This window comes from Lissotriton helveticus, chromosome 2_2 (genome assembly GCF_964261635.1).
Source record: "Lissotriton helveticus chromosome 2_2, aLisHel1.1, whole genome shotgun sequence".
Taxonomy (NCBI): Eukaryota; Metazoa; Chordata; class Amphibia; order Caudata; family Salamandridae; genus Lissotriton; species Lissotriton helveticus.
The window spans coordinates 202337168-202361573 of record NC_136060.1 but is presented as its reverse complement, the minus strand read 5'-3'; the positions used below and the strand labels follow the sequence as shown (position 1 = coordinate 202361573).

Here is a 24406-nt window from a genome sequence, read left to right as displayed (position 1 = left end):
ATTATGCATAGGATTGCGTAGGATGGGGTGTGGAATCGGTTGAGGTACCAGTTGATCAAAGGGGTCCATACATAGAAGCACATGTTCTGGGTTCCACTGATCAATTTCTGGTTGATACAGGAGCTACTCGTAGCGCTTTGTCCAAACACTTGGTTCCAAGGGCTCCCCTGTCTGGCGAGGTAATTACAGCAATAGGGTTCGATGGAACACCTACTTCTAGCCCATTGTCTCAAGCAGTTGCATTTCATGTCGATAAATTTGCTGTCCCTTGTCCCTTTTTGTTGTCTCCAAATACACCAGATAATATTATTGGACTCGATATGTTAAAACACTTTCGAGCTACTATTCGCTGTGCCCCAGAAGGAGTGCGAGTTGTGTTGAATGAGAATTACCCAGACTTTGAGCGAGTGTGTTTTCTCCATGAATCTGAAGTATTGGCCTCCTTACCGAAAACGTTGTGGGCCACTTCTGACACGGATGTAGGGCGAATGATAATTCCTCCAGTGCGTATTACTGTAAAGGAGGGAGTATCTCTGCCACGTGTCCCGCAATATAAGATTTCTAGAGAAGGTGAACTTGCTTTAATACACATTGTAAATGATTTGATTTCGGCAGGAGTAGTCGAGGAAGTTCCTTACAATGTTTGCAATAGTCCAATTTTACCGATCCTTAAGAGAGATACAGATGCTAAGGTTTACCGTTTCATTATTGATTTGAGGGAAATAAACAAGATAGTAGTGCCTCAGTACCCGGTGGTGTCTGACATCACCACATTGCTTACGTTGGTTCCACCGACGGCAACTACTTTTACAGTCATTGATTTGAAGAATGCCTTCTTTTCGATCCCTGTACATCCTGACAGTCGATATCTATTCGGCTTTACATTAAATAATAAATCGTACAGATTCTGTCGAGTTCCTCAAGGCTATACTGAAAGTCCTAGCATTTATAGTCAAGCATTAAAAAGACAGCTTGATTCCTTTGACTTACAAGAGGGAGTGGTTCTCATTCAATATGTAGACGATATCTTACTTGCTGCAGACACGCCAGAACAATGTGAGAAGAGTACTTTTTCCTTGCTTTCCTTCCTGGCCAAACATAATCATAAAGTTTCGAAGAAAAAGCTACAATATTGTAGACCAAAGGTGACCTACCTCGGTCATCTTTTGTCTCTAAGGAGGGCCGTGCATTGACACCAGATCGAATTCAAGCAATATTAGATACCCCAGTCCCTCGCACTCAGAAAGATGTTCGCGCCTTTATAGGTTTGACGTCTTTTTGTAGGCAATGGATATTGGGTTTTTCGCATATTGTTAAACCATTGTTGGCATTGTTGTCTAAAGATACACTGATTTCCATTGAATGGACGGATGAATGTCAGAATGCTTTTGAGCAATTGAGACAAGCTCTTTGTTCTGCACCAGTGTTGGGTACACCTGATTACACGAAGATTTTTACATTATATGTACACGAGAAGGATGGGTGCGCATTGTCAATGTTAGTGCAGACACACGGAGACAAACAAAGGCCTTGTGCATACTTCTCGGCGGTACTCGACCCTGTGGCTCGAGGATTGCCTGGATGTTTTCGAGCAGTTGCAGCAACAGCAGTAGCGATACGACAAAGTGAGGGAATAGTTTTGTCACACAAATTGTTGGTGCTAGTCCCCCATGCGGTAGATGCGTTACTGAATCAAACGAAAACACAGCATCTAACTAGTGCCCGTCTGACAGGATATGAGCTAACGTTGTTGGCGCCGCACATCACACTAAAACGATGTGCAACACTAAATCCTGCTACTTTATTGCCGGATCCTGTTGCTGAGACCCAGAAGGAAGAACAACATGATTGTGTTTTTCTGACTGAGGAACAGACAAAGGGTCGTATCGATTTACAGGATACGCCATTTCCAGATGTAGATGGGGAACTGTGGGTTGATGGGTCATGTGTGAGGTTACCAGATGGTACGACTTCCGCAGCTTATGCGATCACGACACTTAAGACTGTGGTAGAAGCAGCACGGATACCCCAAAAATCAGCTCAAGCGGCTGAGTTAATAGCCTTAACGAAGGCATGTGAGTTAAGTGCTGGACTATGTGTGAACATTTACACGGATAGTCGTTACGCTTTTGGAGTAGTGCATGATTTTGGCCTACTTTGGAAGGAACGAGGATTCCTGACTTCACACGGAGTACACATCATGCATGGAGAATTGGTACGCGATCTCCTGAATGCACTGTTATGCCCAAAGAAAGTTGCAATAATTAAGTGCAGTGCACATAAAAAGGTGACGGACAAAATAGGACAGGGCAATGCTTTTGCAGACCGCATTGCGAGAGAGACCGCTATGCTGCACAATAATTTCCCCATGTATGTGGTGAAGTCACAAGCTGAGCGGTGGCATGATGCTAGAGAAGAAATACTCGATATACAGAAGTCAGCATCAGAGGCAGAACTTGTGAAATGGGCCACCGAGGGAGTATTGGATGATGAGGGTTGCTGGCGTAGTAAAGATATGGAGAGATGGAAACTACCCATGGCCTATTTACAAACAATGGTGCAAATGACACATGGACTGGCACACATTGGAGCTCTTGCAATTACTAAATTGCTTACACGAGTTTGGGAAAATGCTGACATTACTAGCACTGCTAAGAGAGTAGTACAGACCTGTCTGATATGTTTGCAGCACAATCCTGGACAAGGGACTCATACTCCTAAAGGTGGGTTTGTTCCACCTACTGCACCATTCGAAGTACTACAAATGGATTACATCCAGCTGGAACGCTGTAATAATCTCAAGTATGTCCTAGTAGTGGTGTGTGCCTTCAGCAAATGGATTGAGGCTTACCCTACGAAAGACAATACAGCATTGACAACAGCTAAGGTGCTACTCAAGGAGTACTTCCCGCGCTACGGCGTTTGTAAACTTATGTGGAGTGATAATGGCCCTCATTTCATTGGAAAAGTAGTGGAATATGTCCTGAAAGGATTGGGAATCAAACAACGATTCCATGCTGTCTTTCATCCGCAATCAGCAGGTTTAGTAGAACGATACAATGCAACTCTGAAGTTGAAGCTAGCAAAGATAGTGGCATCGACATCTCTGAAATGGCCGGATGCTTTGCCTCTGGCATTGCTGTCCATTCGATCAGTGCCCCATTCTCGGTCTGGCCTCACACCCTATGAAGTGGTGTTTGGAAGGCCTATGAATATCTGGGGAGTTCCAAAACCTCGTTTGATACATGATATGCCTTGTATAATGATGAACGATTATCTGGCACGATTAACAAATGATTTGCTTTCTATTCATCAACAGGTTCGAGAGGCGCTCCCTGATAAATCTGCTGGTGAGGCTCACGATCTCCGCCCTGGGGACCACGTGATGGTCAAAGTCTTTGAGCGATCCAGCAGTTTGGAACCGAGATGGCATGGCCCTGAGCAAGTGCTGCTGGCTACGCGAACTGCCGTGAGAGTCACCAATAAGAAACGGTGGATACATTCAACGCACTGCCGACGTGTCTCTCCGGATCTGGTGAGCCCTGTGGTGCTATCTGACTACAGAAAGATTTTGGATACAGAAAAGAGCCCAGCTGTCACGCCTGATGATTTGGAGGGAGCCTTCCCGGACCACGTTGTTTCTGACAAAGTGAAATATAATCTACGCCCCAGGAAATAAGATTTCTCTTGTGCTCTTTTTGAAACTGGTTGGTGACCGCTCTGAGGTTTGTGAAACGGAAGCCGGGAATATCAAGGGGGGGGGATCAGTTCTGCCCAGTGTAGCGACACCCGTCTTGAATCCCGGAGAACAAATCAACGGCAGCCTCGGTTCAGAACCATCGTTTTATTTTTTCCCGCGTAGTGTTGTTTTTGAAGAAGTATTGTTTTATGAACTATGGCCTCTCCTTCGACACGAAAGAGGAGAATTCTTGGTGCTGTTTTGTTTGTTTTGACTGTAGTGGTGATCGCAGTATTAGCTTGGACTATAGAACTGTTGTTTCCTGTACGAGAACATTTACTGCCCACCACTCCAAGCCCGTCTGAACATTTTCATTTCACTCTGCCTTTTCACGAAGAAAGACATAGGCAGACTTATTTGAACAACAGCTTTATTAAGATTTTGCATCATACTCATAATATGACCAATACGTCCAATTGTTGGGTGTGTGGAATGTTGCCCGGACATCAGAAGAAAGGAGGAACACCACTCATTCCTCTCCCGTTTTCTCATAATGGTTCTTGTCATGCTTGGTACACTCTTCTTTTTACTCTGCGATGGCCAACGAAAGGTGGACTACTTTTTCGGTTGAATAAAATCTGCTATAACGACAAAGATGGCTATCCACACGCTGAAGGAACTAAATTCGAATGGGAAGAATATCGTCCGGACAATGTTTCTACACCTCGTGTATATACGAATCAAAGACTTATAAATGTGACGAGCATGCATATAATAACCGTTATCGATACAAAAGCAGATTTGTGTATTAGAAATAAAGGTACAATCCCTGTAGGCCGCAGTGAATGTAATATTACGCTTACCTTTGATACACCGACTGGAATTGCATTTGTAGCTTCACATAACACATATTTCATTTGTGGAAATAAGGGATACCATCGTCTACCATTGGGATGGTTGGGAACGTGTTATATAGCGTTTGTATTACCACCTGTGTTTATTGCTCCTCCCATGTATCACAATGATTATGTTTTGTACCATGATTTCATATTGAATAGAGTGAAACGAACAATAGATCTTGATGAGATAGACCAGACTGATACCACTTTACAACAATATGTAGATTTCAATTTGGGGTTATTTTCATTCGTAGGAGCTGCATTGAATAGCAGGAAGATAAGGCGGCTTACACGTGTGGTAGAAGCCGTTGCTAATGACACTGCCTCTGCTTTAGGGAATATTACTGAAGAATTACAAATTACCAGAATTGTAGCACTCCAGAATCGAATGGTTCTAGATGTGATACTAGCTGATAGGGGTGGAGCATGCCGTGTCATCGGAAGTAGTTGTTGCGTGTACGTACCAGATAACTCACCTTCTGTATATGATTCAATTACAAAATTACATAAGATAGCTGCTGAGATCCACCTGGAAAATGGAACATGGACCTTTTCTGGTTGGTTCTGGACCCTGCTTAGTACTTGGGGTTGGAAATTATTAACGATTCTCTGTGTTTTTATTGGAGTACTATTTTTTCTTTGTCTATGTATTCAATGTGGCCCTACATTATGTTCTGTATGTATCACAGCCTGTATTCCGTCCAAACGAGCTATTGTTAAGCAAGAGAAACTGATCAATGATGAAGTATTGAAAATAATGGCTATTAACATTGAGGATGAACATTCTGACTATGTCCACTATGAGGTAGCTTTTGCTAAACGCTAAAAGGGCCGTCTGTCGTGTTTTGGCAGCTCCTGAGTTAGCGTTTAGCACAGCTACACGGTCTTTTCTGTTAACTTGACCAAAATGAACGGGGGCCATTTTGAATCCCTCTGACTTCCGTTTCCTATGAACGCTGCCTCGTGGTCAGTATGCCCTTTCGTCCTTTCTCGATACCCATGGTCACTAGTCTGCTCGGCAACAGGCTATTTTTAGTACTGGTCAAGCGCACATGCGCATTACGCACCAATTGGTCACTCTTTAGGAATGTTCACACTAACTGACCAGTGCTGTTGAAACTCCTCCCACACGTTGGCTGTGTTCCAAAAATGACCTTATATGTACCTAAAATGTGTAACTTGTAACCGCCTATCTTTTTATTACTATTAAACTGTATAAAAGAGGTCGCGCACCAATGTTCGGTGTGCTACTTCTTACATTGCCGAAGGGTGCTGTAGGAATGTATCACCACCCCATGGGGTCTTAATAAACTTGTCTTTTACCTTTTCCAGTGTCCGTGCCAACTTCTATACTAAGGTGTTCGAGAGTTTAGCAGAGTATGTAGGCCTGATTTGAACCCAACACTACACACATACTTGAAAGTTCTTTTATAGGTGTTAATGTAAAACATGAGTTTTGTTGAAATAAGGAATTTGCTTAAGATTACATAATTTAAGCAGGGGAGGCGCAATTTATTCAGATTTTCTGGTTTTGCTTTGTACAAAGCCAAGAAATGGGTCTCAGTTTGTATGTGCATACTTATGTCTGCGGTTATTTCTTGGTTAAAAGACTGCAGACTGTGCTGTTGTTCTTTGCCTTACACGGAAGCATAAAGTTTTCAATGACTTACTGTATGCCATAATATCCACTATTTGAACAAAGTTTACAAAAAAGGTTGTTGAGGTGGCAGAATCCCATGCACCTTCCTTTTTCAGTCCTTGCTTGCTGGGCTCGCACATTATACTCCAGTATAAAATGTGCACCCTAGCACATTTAAAATACACCAACTGCCACTGCTTTCACATGTTGATAAACTAAATCAAAATGAAACATTTTTAATTAATTTTTAAATGAACCTTCATTGGAGTGAACAAAACTAATTTTAGAAGCTCACACACCACACACACATGAATAGTGAATTTTCACTAGTCTTCAGAGCACACAACTTTGGCTACAGTATACAGAAACTCTTCATTGCCACACACAGAGGAAACAATTAGAGGGAACATTGATCAGGACATAATGGGCAGACTTTCTCTGCCTCCAGACCTACCTCCTGCTATTCTAAACCAGCCTGGCAAACTATAGTTTGGATATGTTGGTTAATGTTGTGACTGTATGCCTGATAGCTGTTTTATGGAAAGCTTAGACAGCTTAGACTCAATACAGTAGGACTGCATTTTTAGATGGTGATAATACAATGATAAATGCTCTTGGCCTAATTGATACATTGAGCTATTTTAAGTCCTGAATTGTTGATTATGACATGCTACGATTATGGCAGCTGGGCCTGACAGTTATTATGAGAAGCAAATATTAAAGGCAATAAACATATGAGCGTGTATTATTATTACACTTATTAGGAATTGTGTATTGTTTTCCCAATTATAATTTTACACATCTGTAATTTTTTGCAATATGCATTGTACACAACTTCCTGAAACTGAATGTGGTTCAGTGCCAAGGGTTTTGAGCAAATCCCTTTAGTTTTGCATTTGTTTATATAGACCCCTCTTTTTTATTTGCTTTTCTTTTATTAAAATATCTTGTTTGTATTTAGTTCATCAAGTTTCCCAGACAATGCTGCTGGGTCACTCCTTTACTGTTCATTTAATCTGCAGTGCACCCGATTTCACTTGGCTACTGCTCCTAAACTGGCGCGCCATCTTCAAGGGTATTGTCCAGACTGTGGTATGTAACCTTTTGATTTTTGTGGAGCCACTCACTGAATGACAGTTGGAAACAAGAGACAACTGTCTAAGGAATTACTATGAATTGAATTTCAAAACTATACACAAACCAACAGAGAACAGTATACATGAAGCAAATTTATAAATTCTGATATATTGCTTTAATTCACAAACAAATAATATATAAAATCAAAATGTTGTTTTACTTTTAAATGACTTAAGAATGTGCTAGGCTCTAGATTATCACCTTCATTCCTATCACATGCTCCATTTCACTCCTAATACATGCTATCTTTTGTACTGCTTATATTAGTGTTTTAGTTGATGCAACCAACTGTCCAGACAATGGTCTGTTGTATTCGAACTGCTACTATGAATTAAGCAAAGGATACCAACTTAATTTTTAGCTTACAATTTCAAATTCCTGCAGAATACGTAGCGTTTTAAAATTTTCAGTTACATTTACTTTTTATGTATATATACTTTTTTAATCTTAACATTTGGAAGCAACAAGTTCAAGTCATCATGGATTAGAGAAGCACTTAATCGCTATATACAATACACTTCCAAGATGACTGCTCACTGCTATGTTTCATTTTTAGGTCTTTACCACAGTTTTGCTCTCCGTTGATGAAAGATGAAAGATTTCCAACACTTACAGTGTGCTTTGTGCCTGTCTTTTGCTTACCCTTGGTTGTATTTTTCCTACAATCTCATTTGCTTGGTTGTTATACAGTGACTTTGTTTCCTCTTCTTGTGGTTGTTCCTCCCCAGGTCAATAATATATTTACCCCCCAGGTCAATACTATATTTACCATCTGTTTGAGTGGATGACTCTCATCCTTCCACAGCTCACCTACAGGGAACAACTTAATTATTTATCTTTCAGCTCTCCATAGGAGCATTTCCTTGTTTCACCCCTGATATGCTGCTAGCCCTCCCAAATAACTGCCATCCCCTGCACTCAGTGTTGCGCCCTCCTCTACCTCCACATCTTGTGTGTTGCTTTCCGCATCATCTTTTTTCCTTTTGTATTATTTTTTTCTGATTTTATTTCTTTTTTTACCACAGACCCTTCTCTTTTTTCATCTGGCTCTCATTCTGTATTGCTCTCACTTAATTTAAAAACAGAAAAGTGAAGTCAGAGTAATGCTGAGATTTATGGTATATTTAGCAGGTACAATGAGCTGCCTGGTGCTTCTTTTAGGAGTTTTATGTATTTTAGTTTATATTTCATTTTTTTTATTTACTGCTCCAAGATTGGCATCCACCAAAATGGCAGCTGTGTCCTGCATTATATGTGTGCTTGTGTGTTGATATGCACCCATATATGTTATCACACTGTATTGACATAGCAACAAGATGCTTATGTGAATGTGTGTTGAAGCAATCAGGCGCACATGCTATGCACACTTTTTCTTTTTTTTTCGCCAATGCTGCACAGTATCAGCCAAAAATATGTTTCCCTATATTTGCTGATGCTATGTAACATCAGCAGTAGTCATTGGCATAGTCAGTATGTTTACTGAACAAGACACCTATTGGCATTGCCAATACTTGTTTATTTATCTTTAATTGCAATCATGTCTATCACATTTATGCTGTAGTATTTTTCTTTCTTCTGCTTTTGTTCTATGATTAGGTTTCACCTTCATAGCGTTTGCACTGTGCTCATGAAATCTATGATATTCAATATAAATCTTAGAAGGTCCTTACATCCCACCCCCTTGCTTTTCATTGGTTTGTGTGATTGCCACTAAATTTTCCTCCATTTCTATTGGCAGTAGCATACAATTTCCTGTTTTTCCTCTTGTGTGTTTCTCTTATCAGTGTCCTGGGGCCCAAGTGCTGTGTTCATTCGTTCTGTGGGACTTTTTTTGGTCAAGACTAGGCAGCGCTGTCGCTTTCTCTAAGATCTGCATGGACTGCTTGTTAACTACTTCCAAACTGCTTGTTTTGCCTCTGCAGCAGTTCCCTATTACTGAAGAGCTCATCTGTTGCTCATGCTGAATATGCCTGGGTCAGTTTCACACTCTGATCGAGCGCACACTCCACCGTTCTCCCAAGGCACACGCAGGGACTTCCTTGCGGGCTCCGATGTTCTTTGTGCACTCTCCCGTGCATCAGGGGCCAATGCAGGCATCCATATCCATGTACCTTTGCGGTGTTGTATCCCCCGTGTGCCAAGGGATTCTGCGAGACCGGCATAACAGTAATGTCTACCATCCCATCCCAATGAAGAAAATTGGTTGCCCTAAAATTTTCGGATCATGCTTGTTTTTAACAGAACTCTCTGACTTCCAGTCCCTTCCTTTAAAGCCTCTCACATATGGGCTGCCTGCCGTCCCTTTCAGAGACAGAAAGCTCTTCATAACTCAGCACCACCTCTGACATTTGGAGACTACAAATCTCTCCCAGGGGTGGTGATAGACGAAGGCGGTTGAAAGATCGTTTAGAACCGAATGAGCCGCAGCGAGAGCCTGACACCAGTCTGCCACTCCATTTTCTCCCCCAAATTAACTTTCTCTGACGTGGCTCAGCGAAGCACTTCCTTCAGCCTGCCTTGTGCCTTCATGGCTTCACGTTCTATTCTTGGAAATATACATAACCTTTGAAGGCAACACAAACACTTGAACAGACTTTCAGTGACTTGTATTGCACAAGTATTCACCAAGTTGCAACGTACAACAAAAAACAGCGTATTATTAATCACATTGGAAAAAAGCTAATGCATTTTCCGATGCTTGCTGTATCTTCCATCTGCTTGTTGAATTTGCTGGTATGTTCTATTGTGGATGGGTAAACAGATCAATGTAAGAATGAATTAGCGGGTGGATGAATGGATGAAGGAGTGCAAGGGAGTGTGACAGAGTGAATGCATGATTGGTATTGAGTACCTAAACTCATCAGTATCTGAGGAGGTACTTTGAGTTATGTGCCAGGCCTACCGCGTGGTCAGTGCTTGGTTTTTTTCTATTGATGTATATATATATATATATATATATATATATATATATATATAGTGCAACTGTATTTCTAGACGTTCCTCAGCAAAGTTTGGTTTTATAAAACTATTACATCCAAATAAATACATAAATGACACACATTGTACTTCTGATATACAGTGAATGAAAAAAAATGAATGCACAATATTGATTATACTATTGTCTGTATAGCATGCATCATCACATTGGACGCCGACAGATGTAGGCAAATCACAAATGAAAGGTCAGCACTGAACTAAATAATGCACCCACACCTGCACAGTAAACGACAACAGCTCATGAATGGTCTGTGTTATCTTTTGGAGAAAGGACATAGGAAGTAGAGCGATGAAGCATGAGAACGAATTATTTCAACAAAGCATAGTTATCAATCACCTAAGCGGTCCAAGGGTGACTGGCCGATTGAAAGCAATTTCACACAGCCCCCTCGATCCAAAACTCACAGGGAGCTGAAGGTGCTTTATTGTTGTGCTCACTGGATACTGGGACCTGCTTTACTTTTTTATTGTGATTTTTTTCTGTTTTTCTGCTGGGTAGAATTATTGTCTTGGTTATAAAAAAAAATAGTGCGGGGCGTTTTGCATGCGACTTGGCTTTCTGAGAGTTCTGGAAGTGTGATCTAGGAATGAAATGCATCTAATTAAATTATTTAACTGTTCACCAAGATGGTCATCAATCCATTGTGCTGTAAGCACTGCAATTTCTGTGATACGTATTTTTCTAAAGACTACGGGCTCAGACATACTTTCCATTAACCATTAATTAAATAGTTAAATTGGAATAGGTTATTTCAAGTGTAGATGCTTTTCTACGTGGTAAAAAGAATTTCATATAAAGTGATACAAATGAATACATGGAGAAAATGAACTCTAATACTTACAGTCTATACATATGTATCCACTTTAAAAGTGAAGCTCAATAAAATAGAAACCTTGATTCTATTTTAGTAAATAGTAATAAGGGTGCTGGGGGCCCTAACGACTTGGACCTCCGTGGCAACTTCAACCGCTGTACTAATAACCCAGTACAGGAGATTTTTACAAGTATAAAGTGTGTAACTTTTCCAAGCAGCCTGCTCCTACACTACGACTTCCTGTGTGAGCCTCACTCGTAGTCCGTTAAAATGATTTAACCAGCAAAATATTCCCAAAATTGCAGCAGCTGGGTGGATGAATGGTGGCAGATTAGTACAAAATAATACAGAAGGTACACCATTACTCCGACACTCACTTCACTTCATTGATAATCACAATAAGGGAGCATAAGGGGGCGATGAGTAAGTCATGCGGCCACAGTTGGTATTACAGCTTGGGATAAAATTGAGTAACTAAGAAGAGCATAAAAAGCTTTGACTAAACCATTTGGAGGAAAATACTACCAAATAAAAAAATACATTTATACTCTACAAATACATCATCCTAAGTGATGTAGTATCACTACAGGACACAACATACCAATATAAAAAGGCAGCCATGTGAAATCATAAACTAAACATTTACCTTGCTGATACAATCCCTGTGCTTCATCGCTGCAATCAACTTTACCCCTCTCTTTTTGCCAGTTTACCATTGCACCCTACATGGCACCTCCCCTACATCCTTACCATTATTTACTCATCCTTCCACGCAGGGGGGTCTCTCTTCTCCTCTTGCAGTGGTTAATTCACAAAGCTCATCTAGAAAGAAACCCTTGACCCCAGACTATGTCACATCGAAAACCTAATGGCAAGCCATACCGCTCCCTGAGAAAATAGAGCAAAACTGGTTTGTCAGCTGCAACCCTATAATCTTGATACCAAGTCATTCCAACCTTTTCACATTCCATTCGCATTGATTCCGGTCAGCCACGGATTGCAAAGTGCTACTAAGCAAAGGATGCAAAGTGTCCAACAAATTTGTGTGAATCAGTCTGTGCATTCATTCATGCTTTTATTCACTGTTCCTGATCAGGCGGTGGTGTCTCACATTTTACCAAGTAGTGCATACTATCCTCAGATATTTGTTCATATTGTTTGTCCTACCAGTGGGACAAATATGTCTAATCCTGAGGTGGATGTAGCACATTGTAATGAATTTTAGTTCCCATTACCCCCATATGACTAGATTGATGTGCATCCCACTTTCTTAACGGTGCTTGGTGGCATATTCATCTCTCATGATGCAAAGGAAAACAATGAACACGTTATCACTCAAGCATGGGCGTTTATCTCAGTTCTCCTTGTGCTTGTGCAGGACAGAAGCATTGCATATCTTATCAGGCCACCTCGTGTTGACATCCAATTGCATATGCCTGTTGATGTAATTACGTACATCACCACTCAGGCCAACGCATCACAAAACAGAGCTGCTAGACTTAGTTTTTTTCAGCGGGTTTACCCCCAGACAGTATGCTTTTTGGCCTCCTATTTTTGACCCTGTTTTTGTGGGTTTAGGCCTCTGGGCACTTTACCACTACTATTCAGTGCTAAAGTGCATATGCTCTCTGTAGGAAAGTAGGATCTGCTTCTTATGGTTTCCACTACTTTTTGCATGATGTTACACTGTTTATGACTAGTCTGACTGGGAGCCTGCTACTCAGGACCCCAGTCTATCTGCTTTCTCCTTAAAATGTTATGCATGTACTTAAGTACACTCCAGATTGGATACTGGGGTACCCTTGTCAGTCCCTAGTATATGGTACATATGTAACCAGGACATAGGTACCCTAGAGGCCTCCCATGAGCTGAAGCATGTATTATGCCACCCATGAGAGGCCATGCAAAATGGAACTAAAGGCCTGTCATTGCAGCCTGTGTAAGCTGGTGCTTGCACCACTTACTTTAGATAAAGATTTACTATATCTATAGGTCACTAAACTTAAAACCTATCAGTAACCCCTCTAGCAGGCCTTAACAATCCTGAAGTCCGGGTGCTGGGTTTTGTGTGAGAGGGTGCCCCTGCATGAGCAGGGCCCCTCTGCAACCTTCAGAGACCATTCTCTCGGGTTGTCGGTGATGCAGCCAGACATATAGCTAAAGGTGTATTATATGCTCACGTAAAATGCTATCTCGAAAACGGCTGCAACAAAACATACTTCCACGGTGGGAAGTATGATTCCACCCTTCTGAAGGAAGCTTTGTGGGGTCACTGGTCTTCTCTGGTACCAGCCTTCTAAACCCGGGCAGCTCAAAATGGTTGCTGCCAACCAGAAAAACATTTCTGCCTCCCTGCTGCTGAGCCAAGCTCGAGCAGGGGAAGGCAGGATAATAGGCATTCTGTCACAGGGAGGTGTGACCACCTCCCAGGCAGGATTTAGAGTATTGGGGTTGGGTGGGTGCACTTCCAAAGTGCCTGACTGTCTGAGTCTGGGGAACACTTGGTATCCCTGTACATAGTCCAGTTCAAACCAGTCCCGGGAGCCGTTGGCTCCTGCTCTTGGGTGAAACTGGACAAAGGACAAGGAAGTATCCGCCCCACAGTCCTGACCCTCCCCTGGGAGGGTCCCCTGAATCTGTACAACCCTATACTGTGGGTACAAATGGGCTTACCTGGCTGTAGGACCCTAGATTCGATGAGGGCAAGATTCTGATCAAGAAACCACTGACCATCAACCGTCTGGACACTCTGGAATTCGCTGGACTTCGACTGGGCCCGACTTCCTCTCCCTCTATGTCCAAAGCACCGTGTGTGCCCATGCATCATACAGGCTCTGTGCAGGACCAGTGGAGCATCAAGGACAACTGAAGTATCTCCCTTGGGGTGAAGGAGTCACTTCCCTGCATTCACAGGCACCGCAACGCAACTGACTGGTCTGCTGAGCCTGAGCTCCTGTGGACTTCAAAGACTCCAGCAACACAGGAGGTAGGTTCCTACATTCCTTGAGGTTGACCTGTCCTCTCACCAAGTCTGAGGCTAGTATCCCTTGTGAGGACCGCATAACCGGAACCCCTCTGCACTGCGCACTTTTGCAAGAGCACGTTTGTTGGCGTTCCCTAACTAATTGCATTGGGCTATTGATAGCTCCAACCTCTGCGCACATGTTGGACAAAGGACTCTGGTCTCCTCACACTACGTGCCCTACAAGCTGTTACTCTGTGAATCTGCTAGAGGTGTCCTTGCAACTCCTCTGCCTCCGGGCTGTGGGTCCATTTGAGGGACAACATTACTTTTCTTGGGCTCCCCTGGTTGCTCAAGGCCTGTCCTGACTTCCCTTGCTGTGGTGAGTCTCCTGGTCCTTGCTGGGCCAGGCCGTAACCTTCCTCGTGAGTTGCCGCTGCCAAGGCTTGTTGGTGCTCCTGATGGACACTGACTGCTTAGCACTCAACATCCTTTGCGGGACAGCTCGTATCCAGCTCCTGGTCATCCTTGATGTCTCATGGTCCCCGTGGCTGCAGAGTCAAGGTCTCCCTCTTAACACCTGAAGCACCCGACATTGGTGGGCGTTCAACTACCGAACCCCTGGTCACTCCTGAGTGACTCAGACTCTGTCCGCTCTGCTTTCAGGTTCCTTCCTTTAAGAATCCACCTGTGGGTTCCACGGGACACTTTTCTTCTTTCCTGCAGTGGCATTTTTTGAAGACTCCCATTGAGAACGACAGCGGTTTCCGATGCCACTTCGACCCTATGCACCCAACTTCCATGGGATAGGTAACTCTGGTACTTCGGTATCCACGGGTGGGGTGGCTCTCAAACATTCTATGTTTTAGAGGGGTTCTCCGTAATCCACTGGGAAAGGTCCTTAAAGACTAAAACTGCAACCCCGACTCTCCCATTGAGTTGTACACTGCACCCATCCTCCGTAGGGTGCCTCCTTACTCACCTTGGGTGGTTCCTTGGGGTCCCAGTGATTCTACAACTTCTAGACACTGTCTTTACTCGAGTCGTGGTCCTTATACCACTATTTTAATATATGGTTTGGTCTCCCCCTGGAACCCGCTGTGTATTAGTGCAATTTTTTTTGGTTTCTGTGCTACAGTATTGTGTACTTTGTGTTTATCTGCCCATAGCAGATATTGTGAGGTATTTAAGGTGTGTTATAATAATAAACACATATTTTTATAACTACTGTGTGGTACTCCTTTCACTTAACCAATACAATGAGGTTGCATTCTGGTAAAACAAGCTGCTTAACATTCCTTCAATACTAAGCCTGAAAGCTGCTCTCCACAGCTACCACTTGGAAAGATTTCTAAGGTTATCTTTGACCTCTTAAATAAACATAAGGGTTGTTTGGACTGGTGCAAGGTTCCCACTTTAATTATTGGACATCATATACCAGGCCAACTTCTCACACTCTCCATGTAATTTATGTTTATGGTTTGATGTTGCTTGAGTTGGTAAAAAAATACATCAGATACTATTTTCTAAAGCACTCTTTTACCCTGAGGTATTTTGCTGCTAGGAAAGCCTGCCCTGAAGTAGAACCTGGGAAGTTTCATGCCACTTTAGAAAACAGTTAAGTTTTAACCAGCTTTCTAAAGCGTGCATAATTCTCCATGCCATTTATTTCCCCAAAAAGAGAGTTGTGGCCCTTAACTGTCAGCAAAGAGATGGATGTATGACATCATCTGTTGTATTTTATTCTTGGTACTACATTATTGTTACTCTCCACTGATCTATTATGCATCCTGGGGATATTCCAGCTAAATTTCAATTCGGTCAAAACAAGCGCCAATCTCATCTAAGGTTGTGTGCACCATGCAAAGAGCCTCAAACATGGACTTTTTTCAGACTGACAACCAATGTTAGCCCTTCACTGTCTCCAAAAATATGTTGATGTTTAGAGACTCCTATTACCAGTCTCGCGGCCGCACTTTGCGCTACTTGCAGTCTAGAGCACAGTGCCTAGGTAATTCCCAAATACAGGGAATTACAATAATTCAAGTGAAAAGCTATCAATGCTTGGATGTCTGATTTGCGTGAGTACAGAGGAACTGTAGGGAACATTTTTCCTCCACATTCTAATGCAGTCACTTAGATAATGTGATCCATAAAGGGCTTATTTTTTTAATCAAAGATGACACCTTTACACCTAAATTGCATGGAGAATTAGCTGGTCGAAGCACCATTTCTAATTGAAAAGGCCACCACAGGTTTGAAGAGATATTTGAAGAACTGCCTAATATTAGGACCTCTTTCAATCTCTATTAGGTCACAGACACTTAGTCCTCATTCAGGTGTCAACTTCTCTCATGCAAACCTCAAATTTTTCTGCCGGGGCTAATGGATCCTTTGGGATATTGATCACGATTTGCATATCATAGGATGATAATATGAAACCACATGATTGCCCCAACTCAGCAAGTGGAACGATAGAAATATGAAGCAGTGTTGGACTGAGTGAAGAAATCTACGGCCAGGGACACAGGTTGAAACCACAGCTCTGGAGGTGGAACAGCTTCTCTTTGAAAAGGGGAATTCCTGGGACCACTGTATCTCTCTCCCATGAGCCACAGTTGCTGGGCGCACTGACGTTGTGCCACTTCTCTCTGGTGCAGAGTCAGTGAGCATTCAAACTCTCTTTAGCCTTGGTTTCTGCTTCTGGAATATGGTGCATTGCAAAGTGGTATCTCTCATTTGCATAGGACCACAACCTTATGCAAATAAGGGATTGACCCCTCATGATCATGCTAGTTAAAGAAGTATGCTGGCATGATTCATATTGGCTGCATATAAATCTACGACTACTTCTATTATACCAACCTGCCCCATGGGTGCAAGGAGTTGGTGTACATGCGCTCTCAATACACCTGCTGCAGTACATCCTCTCTGTAAGGTCTTGTGCTGCAGATTAACAGTATATCTCCTAATCTGCCCTGCAGGGTGACAGAAAGACAATTTGGGCTCCCGGATTGGTGGGGGGAGTGAGGCTATGCCAGGATGGACTGACTGCTGAACCATTTTCTTTATTCAAAAACCTTTGTTTATAGTGTGCTTTCTGCCCACCTGGCAGAGCACATGGAGGCAAATCCCCAGAGTGAAATGGGGCAGCACCCCTACACCATTACTTTTTTTTAACTGATTTGCCCTGCGTATAATGGAATTTCTGTGCCACTAGTATGATATAAGTGAAGCAAACCAACCAATCGTAGCCTAGAGGGCTGAAAGACTGTTGGAAGGCGATTGGTCATGCCTGGGAGGCGCACCCCACTCTAGTACCATTCTTGCTGTTTAGTTGGTGGACCACTGCTTGGAGATCATCTTCTTCACCCCCCCCCCCCCCGCCCCCCCATCAGGCATCCACCAGACAAGAAGTATCATTGGAAAGGGGAGATTTTATTCTATCCAGCGGTATCTCTCCCATTGTGATTGGTGCTTGAGGGGCTTTGCAATGCCTCCAAGCACCAATCACACCAAAAGAAGTCGCAGCATTTAGGCTCCACCCGCTTTCCACTTCAGTTTCGTTTACAGTGACGTCAGTGGAGCACGTCATGGAAACAAAAAAATACAATTTTGGCCGTCAGTAAATCAGTAACCCTGCAAGCCAAACCGAAGGGTAAAAAAAGGAAAAATACTGATGCGCAAGCACATGTGGAATTGCACTGCCTTTAATGGGAGGATGGGATGTCCATGTCCTCCACACTTGGAAGGAAGAGCAGAGGAAGTGTGCATCCCTTAATAGAAGTAATTCTCCATCCATTTCCAGGGTGTGAAAAGGCCATCGAAAAGTTTATTATTATCTACATAGAAGTCTGTTTGGAAGGGTGCTCAAAACTACCCAGCATATTTGCACTGTAGAATGCCTATTTCATACTCCTAAGAGACTATTAACTTAAAAGAAAACAGGTGTGAGAAAATAAAACGGTTTTATGAGTGCAAATCTAAGAAATCAGGTGATGTAAAACTGACATTGAGAATCGATATGTAAATCAGTGCAATGTGCTAGTTTTGTGATTTGATACGGCAAAGAATGGAACAGGCAACTTTCGCAACACAGTTTCCTCTTCCAAGAAACACATTATGTTTGCTATGCCAGCTGCATCTGGTAGTTTGAGCAAGCCGGTGCGATTGGGGGGGGGGGGGATTGGAGAACGGGCTGGCCACACACGCACACAACTCACACTCACCCACTTACATGCACACTCACTCACACCTATACATTCACAAGGGCGCACATATACATCCATAATTCAAAACAAATAAACACAACCCCATTCACAGCATGCACACACAAATACACACACACTCATACACACACCAAACATTAAAAAACAAAAACAAAAAACTTACTGGGCCACAGAGGCGATCTTGGTGGTGGGAGGGAAGACTTGGTGGTTCCTGGAGGACTGGGACTTCAACTTCCCTATAATGGGTCAGCCACTGAGAGGAAGAAGCAGCAGGACCTTACTCGTCAGAGAGTGGAATGGGGTCAGGGAGACTGCCGACACCAACCCACTCTGTGTTGAGATTCGCAATTGGCCCTGTGCAATTCAGGGATTAAATTTGAAGTGCCCTGGTCTGAGTCTATAAGTGGCACGCTCATTCGTAATAAGAGGGACAACTCCAAGTGCTTTGTCGGGCCAGGAGGTCGCAAACATAGGGCTGTGAAATCATCAGCCCGGCAACATTCGGCACAGGCAGACAGGTGTCTGCATGTTGAGCACATCTGCAGTGCCAGGCCATCTGACCTGAAAACGAAGAGTGTCTATCAGGCTGCCCTTTGCTCGGCTTTACAGCCTTTTCTTCATGTCTGCAATAAGGTGGGGTGGAGCCCTTCCGCCACACCGGTGCACTGTGCAATAGATGCAGGGTAGTGAGAGAACAACACATCAAAACTTTTCCCTTAATTTCTCACGTCTTCATTCACGCCTCATCCTTATCTAGCATACAAACCATTCTCCATATGGATGAATAATGAGGCCACCCATTGGCTTTGAGATTGCACACTACTTTGTCAAGAGCCATTAGGGAGATTAGTTTGGCAGAACCAATTGAATAAATATTTTATTTTCACTTAGTGGAATTCCTTATTTGATGCGATATGCAAAAATCCTCATTCAAAGTTTTGAACAGATTTAAGTCGTCGTTGAGTTTCATTCCTGTTCTACAACCAAAGAAACATTTGTATTTCTAAAAAATTAAGCACGCTGAGTATTCAATATCGGTTGTTCTCATTTTCTGTTACATTGCATTACATAACAGATAAACAATATGTAATGTTTGACCGGAATATCAATGAATACACCACGGTATGTGTATATGAAACATGAATTACAGCATTAAAATTCATATGTATTAATTTTAATATTTTACGGACACGTTTCCTAAATGTCATCATCATTGTATGTGCCCAAGTGCACACACATCTTTATGGCCATACTCTGAGGCATCAAACCTGTACTGGCTGGACTCGCAAAATGGCGCTCATGCTAACCCACGTGACTCATGAAGAATTACCTGCACAATTCTTGCAGATGACAACACACAGGTTGACGGAGGCCCAGTCTGGATCCGAAGCCTGACAGTCAGCGCAGCTCCGGTTCGATGCGTTGAACCAGATTTTCTCGGCTACTTCGTAGTCAGAGAGTGTGTCTGCTATCGATTCCTGCACGGCATCAATCCACTCTTGTTTCTCTTTCTCCGAATCGGCTGTAAAGCTGAAACAATTGACTTTTCTAAATTATTGATCTCTTTTGTAAAGTCCAATTAAAGACAATGCCCGATGGTGCTTTCATCTCAGGCTTGAAAAGCAATTTAAAAATCTGCCATCTGAGCAGATCTAAATATGAAGATGAGATATGTTAAGTGGTTAGGAGCATACTCAAGACTCGCCTGCTTCTTGAGAACAATTGCTTTACGAATATTGTTTGTAAATACACCACACCACACATTAGAGACAAGCTGTAACTTTACACAAGAAGCAGAAGTTTGCACTGCTGAAAAAACACATTATTTGGATTCAAGTGGAGAGTAGCTCATCCAGACCAGGCACTTTTCAGGGTCAGAGAGGACATCCCATCAGCAGTACACAGAATAAGGTGCCTGGCAACGGCTGAGGTACGGTTCTACCGATGCCTGGGTGAACTAGGCTAGAGATGGGCCAGAGTTCACACCTTGCCTGGTGAAGGTTAGTGGCAACCTGGAAAGGCCACAGTAAAGATCTCACAACTGTGAACCACAACAAAGCAAATCCGATCACTGTCATGCCATTTGTGTACTGAACAGTACAGCAATGTACAACTCTTGCTCAGGGTGTACGTATGAATTACATATTGTGAAGCTCTTTGCAGGAGAATTTGCTTGTGGTGTTAAAGGACTCTACTCAAAGTATTGTCGAGCAGTGTCTCAAAAGGACAAAAAGTGGCCATTCCCTTCTACTTTTACACTATGCCTGTATTGGTACAATTATGTGAAATATTCTTAACTACGAGGCTTGGTGGATGGACTGACTACAAATACCTGATTTTTAGCTTTTGAAAAAGGAGGCTTTAGTACATAAGCAGGATAAAGTGCACATTTTGCTTCCTCTACCCTGCTGCTCTACAATTTAGTAATATCCCTTTCATCAAAATGATATATTGAATTAACAGCAAATCCCCATGACCCCAATCAACAACTCAACCCACCCCATTTGATCTAACATTGCTTTACCCTTTCTCTACCATTTCTTAACTCCATTTAAACTTTTCAAGTCTTGGTCCCCAATTGTCCCTCTGCTTCACTGTTCCATCTTGAATTGATATCTACCCGTCCTGCACTGGGACTACCGTCTTCCAATTGCCTTACACCCCACCACTTCTTTGAAAATAGAGACCTACGAGTCTCTTAGCCTACTGGTTGCCATCAGCGCTGGTTTCCTCACCTAATTTTGACCTGTCGACAGGCAAGCCTACCTACCTTGAACCAGGGGTTAAACCCTCAATTGTTCCTACTTTTTGTTACACCTTTTTCCAACTTACATCACACCCACATAAGTACCAATTTCTTCTCCTAGTTTTAGGAGGTCCATGAGCGAGAAAGATCTGGGGGCCAAAGACATCTATGATTGAAAGTGGAAAGGTAGGATGACTTGCAGTGATTTATGTTTCCTGTTTGTGGCAGGGCCAATTAAGGTTGTGTTTTTTCCACAGTTGTTTCTTGTATGTTCCTAATGATACTGGGATTTGCTGTCTGTATGCGTTGTTTTAAATTTAGGAGTTATCAAATTGTTTTTGTGAGATCCTGAGTTTAGAGAGTTTTTAGAATATTGTGGGCATTCAAAGTAGGAGTTTCAAGTGTATCTGTTTATAATTGTTCAGTAGTTTGCTTGTGCTTCATATGCTGGGTGTTTTCTTCTTGGTTTAGATAGGTCTACATTTTACACCCACGTTATTTCCTTGAAGCCTTTTCTCAGTTGATAGTAAAAATCTCCGTTGAGGTGTTTTGTTGTCCATCCGACCAACAACTCAATCAAAAGCTTCCTATTGTGTTTACTTTCCTGCAAAACCACCCATTTCCACAGGCCCTATCTGCCCCAACCATTAACCAACCTATATCATTCAAGTACCCTGCCACTGACCTCCCCACATATCAAAATTCGCAAATGCTACTCACATTCTAGTCAGTTTCTGTGTCAATAGTTAGCCAAATCATTCCAGCACCATTGACAAACCTTTGAGAGAGCACAAATCTGAAAAATGTATAAGTGCACCATATTTACAAGCACGTAGTTAGTTTAAATATACTTTGCACAAGAGTGTCTTATACACAGTAGTGAAATGTATAGAGTGTTTAAGTAGGGTAACCATAATCATAGCAGTGTGAGACTAATGTAGAAATGTTGGAATGAATATGAAAACCTCACATTCTCATGTTAAAGGAATCATGTAAGAGTTGAATGGAACCTTGCAAACCAGTTAAATTGTGTAGGCCTCATGGCAATTCACAGAAAATCTAAACGTGCTGCTAAAATAATGTGAGGTGGGGTTAACGTGGTTCTTCCAAAATGTATTATCGAATTTAGTATTGAAATATATGCTTTATAGATGTGTTGCCTTTTAGAAACGTGTGTTAGTTAAGAATGCTGTTTAAATCAAGTTAAATGTTTTAAGAGTGCAGGGACCCGCTTCATGTAAATCAAGTAGGCCGAACTGATAATGTTGTTCCTTTGATCTGTAATGTGCTCGTTAGAGAAGAAGTCGAGAGGCGCCAAGTACTGTGCTTTCCATATGCTTTACGACCTATAGATATGGTGGAGCCTGGAATTTGAGGCCCACTGTAGGATGGCCTGTATGCAGGTGCGAGGGGTCTTAATCAGTTGAAATGAATGGAGCTTTGTTCAGTGGCGCTTGGCGCAGGCCTGTAGGAGTCTTCAGGAATTTCAGGGGGTACCGGCGCGTTGGAGAAGAAGCCTGGGAACCAAGGTCAACTTTAACGAGGGTCTTGAAGAGTACCATCATGGAGTCTACCGCCAAATTTGATACCACGTGAGGGGCGTCCCGAGGGGCGTTCCTATTGGAAATGTGATTTTGTATTAGGGAAAGCGACCCGGGAGGAGTTTAGAGCAGATGATTTTGGAAGCCTAAGAGAGCGGTGGGGTAGGCAGATAGGCTGATCAGGAGAGACCCATTATCAGAGAAGAGACAAAGAGAAGTGCGTGATCTTCTTAGGAAGTCACCACGGCTGACACCTTTTGGGGTAAAGATCTTGTTAAGTAGGGATGTCACTTAGTCTAGTGTAGGGACAGACTAACCTGAATTTTCTTTTCTGTAATGACTTTTAAGTTGCAACTTGTATCCATTTTGGCAACACTAATGATATTTGAACTTGTACTTATAATTCTGTTTTGTAGACTCAGACTATTCAAAGAATTTATGTTCATAGTAATACCAGTATATCTCTTGAATCTCATCTTAAGAAGTTTGTATCTTCAGTTATCTTTGGCTTTATATTAAATCTTTAAACTTTATCACTGGTCACTGGTTATTTAGAGTGGTGTAAGTTCTTAATTGACTAACCTAGTAGTAGATTATCTTTTACTCAATGACAGGTACCAACGATTCAGTCGACTTGATTTGGGATCTGGTAAGGTAACTAGAAACCAGAAACCCCGCGTTAACAGTTGGTAGCAGTTAGGATGGTTATCTTCTTGAGGAAGGTAATCTAGAGAGGTTAGTTTACCCCAAGGCCCCTAGACATCGAGAGACAAGCAGCGGAAGAATCGTGCGCCGAAGGTGCAGACGGTGCGAGACAAGCAGCAGTATCGGAGGAGAGTGAGTATAACAAGGGTCATGCGTGAACAGATTACGGTGTTTTGTGTTGTAATTGTAGTGTAATGTCTTGCGGAGTTGAATGCCTGTAGCGTGATTGTGAGAAGGTTGTGAGCGCGCGCAACCTGGTGAACTGGTCACCTGGTAAACGGGTGAACCGGTGAATCTTAAGTTCAGGCCAGAGCTTAAGTGGTTTTGGGTGTATCGAACATCCAGAGTAGTTGTCGACCATAGTACGGAAGTCATGAGGTACCATTGACCGCCGTGGGACGGAGATAGGGGGAGTGTAAGAGTGAGCGTATGAGTAACGGACGCTGGTCGGAAGTTACTGTGTGTGAGTAACCTATCAGAGAAGGCGATTGTCTGGAAGTAAACGGAAAGACATTTCGTCAAGTTAAGGGGACAACTACAGAAAGACTGTGGGCGTACAGTCAAGAAAGGTGATCGCTTGGACAGAAGTAATCATTTTTCAGAGTATGAATGGGATGCACGCATGACCGAGGAGAGGAGCTGAAAAAGGAGGGGAACAGCTGCGAAGGGGGACGAGTGACGCCAGAAAGAGCCGCGCTGAGATAGGGTGGAGAGTGAAGAGCCCCGACGCGATAGGACGGTTGGTGTGACGTCGGCAAGAGCCGCGACGCGATTGGGCGGCTGGTGCAACGTCAGTGAGAAGTCGCGATCGGATAGGCCAGTTAGCGAGAACAGCGCGGTGATTGGTAGATTGTCATTAGGAAGTAAACAAACGCGGAGAAAAGAGAAATCATGAAGTGCTTTAAGTGTTTGAAAGGGATTTTTAAAAGAAAAAGAAGTGAACATTATTACGGGGAAGAGGCACCGCCGGAGGGTACACCAGCTCATTATATGGCAGCGAATGTGGGGTTGCATACGATATTGTGGATTGGGGCTTGGAATAAGCTTACGGAAGGAA

General features: G+C 42.8%; 1 protein-coding gene across 4 annotated transcripts in view; it reads right to left on the bottom strand.

The window, feature by feature from the left end:
- Positions 1–24406, bottom strand: part of ARAP2 (ArfGAP with RhoGAP domain, ankyrin repeat and PH domain 2) — a 1514823-nt gene that overhangs the window by 859514 nt on the left and 630903 nt on the right. For all 4 annotated transcript variants that reach the window (XR_013608339.1, XR_013608340.1, XM_078678359.1 and 1 more), the window contains exon 11: positions 19688–19887. Coding sequence is in view for 2 of the 4 variants with exons in the window: in XM_078678359.1 (XP_078534485.1) it covers positions 19688–19887 (200 nt within the window). In the remaining 2 variants the exon portion in view is untranslated. The remainder of the gene's footprint in view (positions 1–19687; positions 19888–24406) is intronic.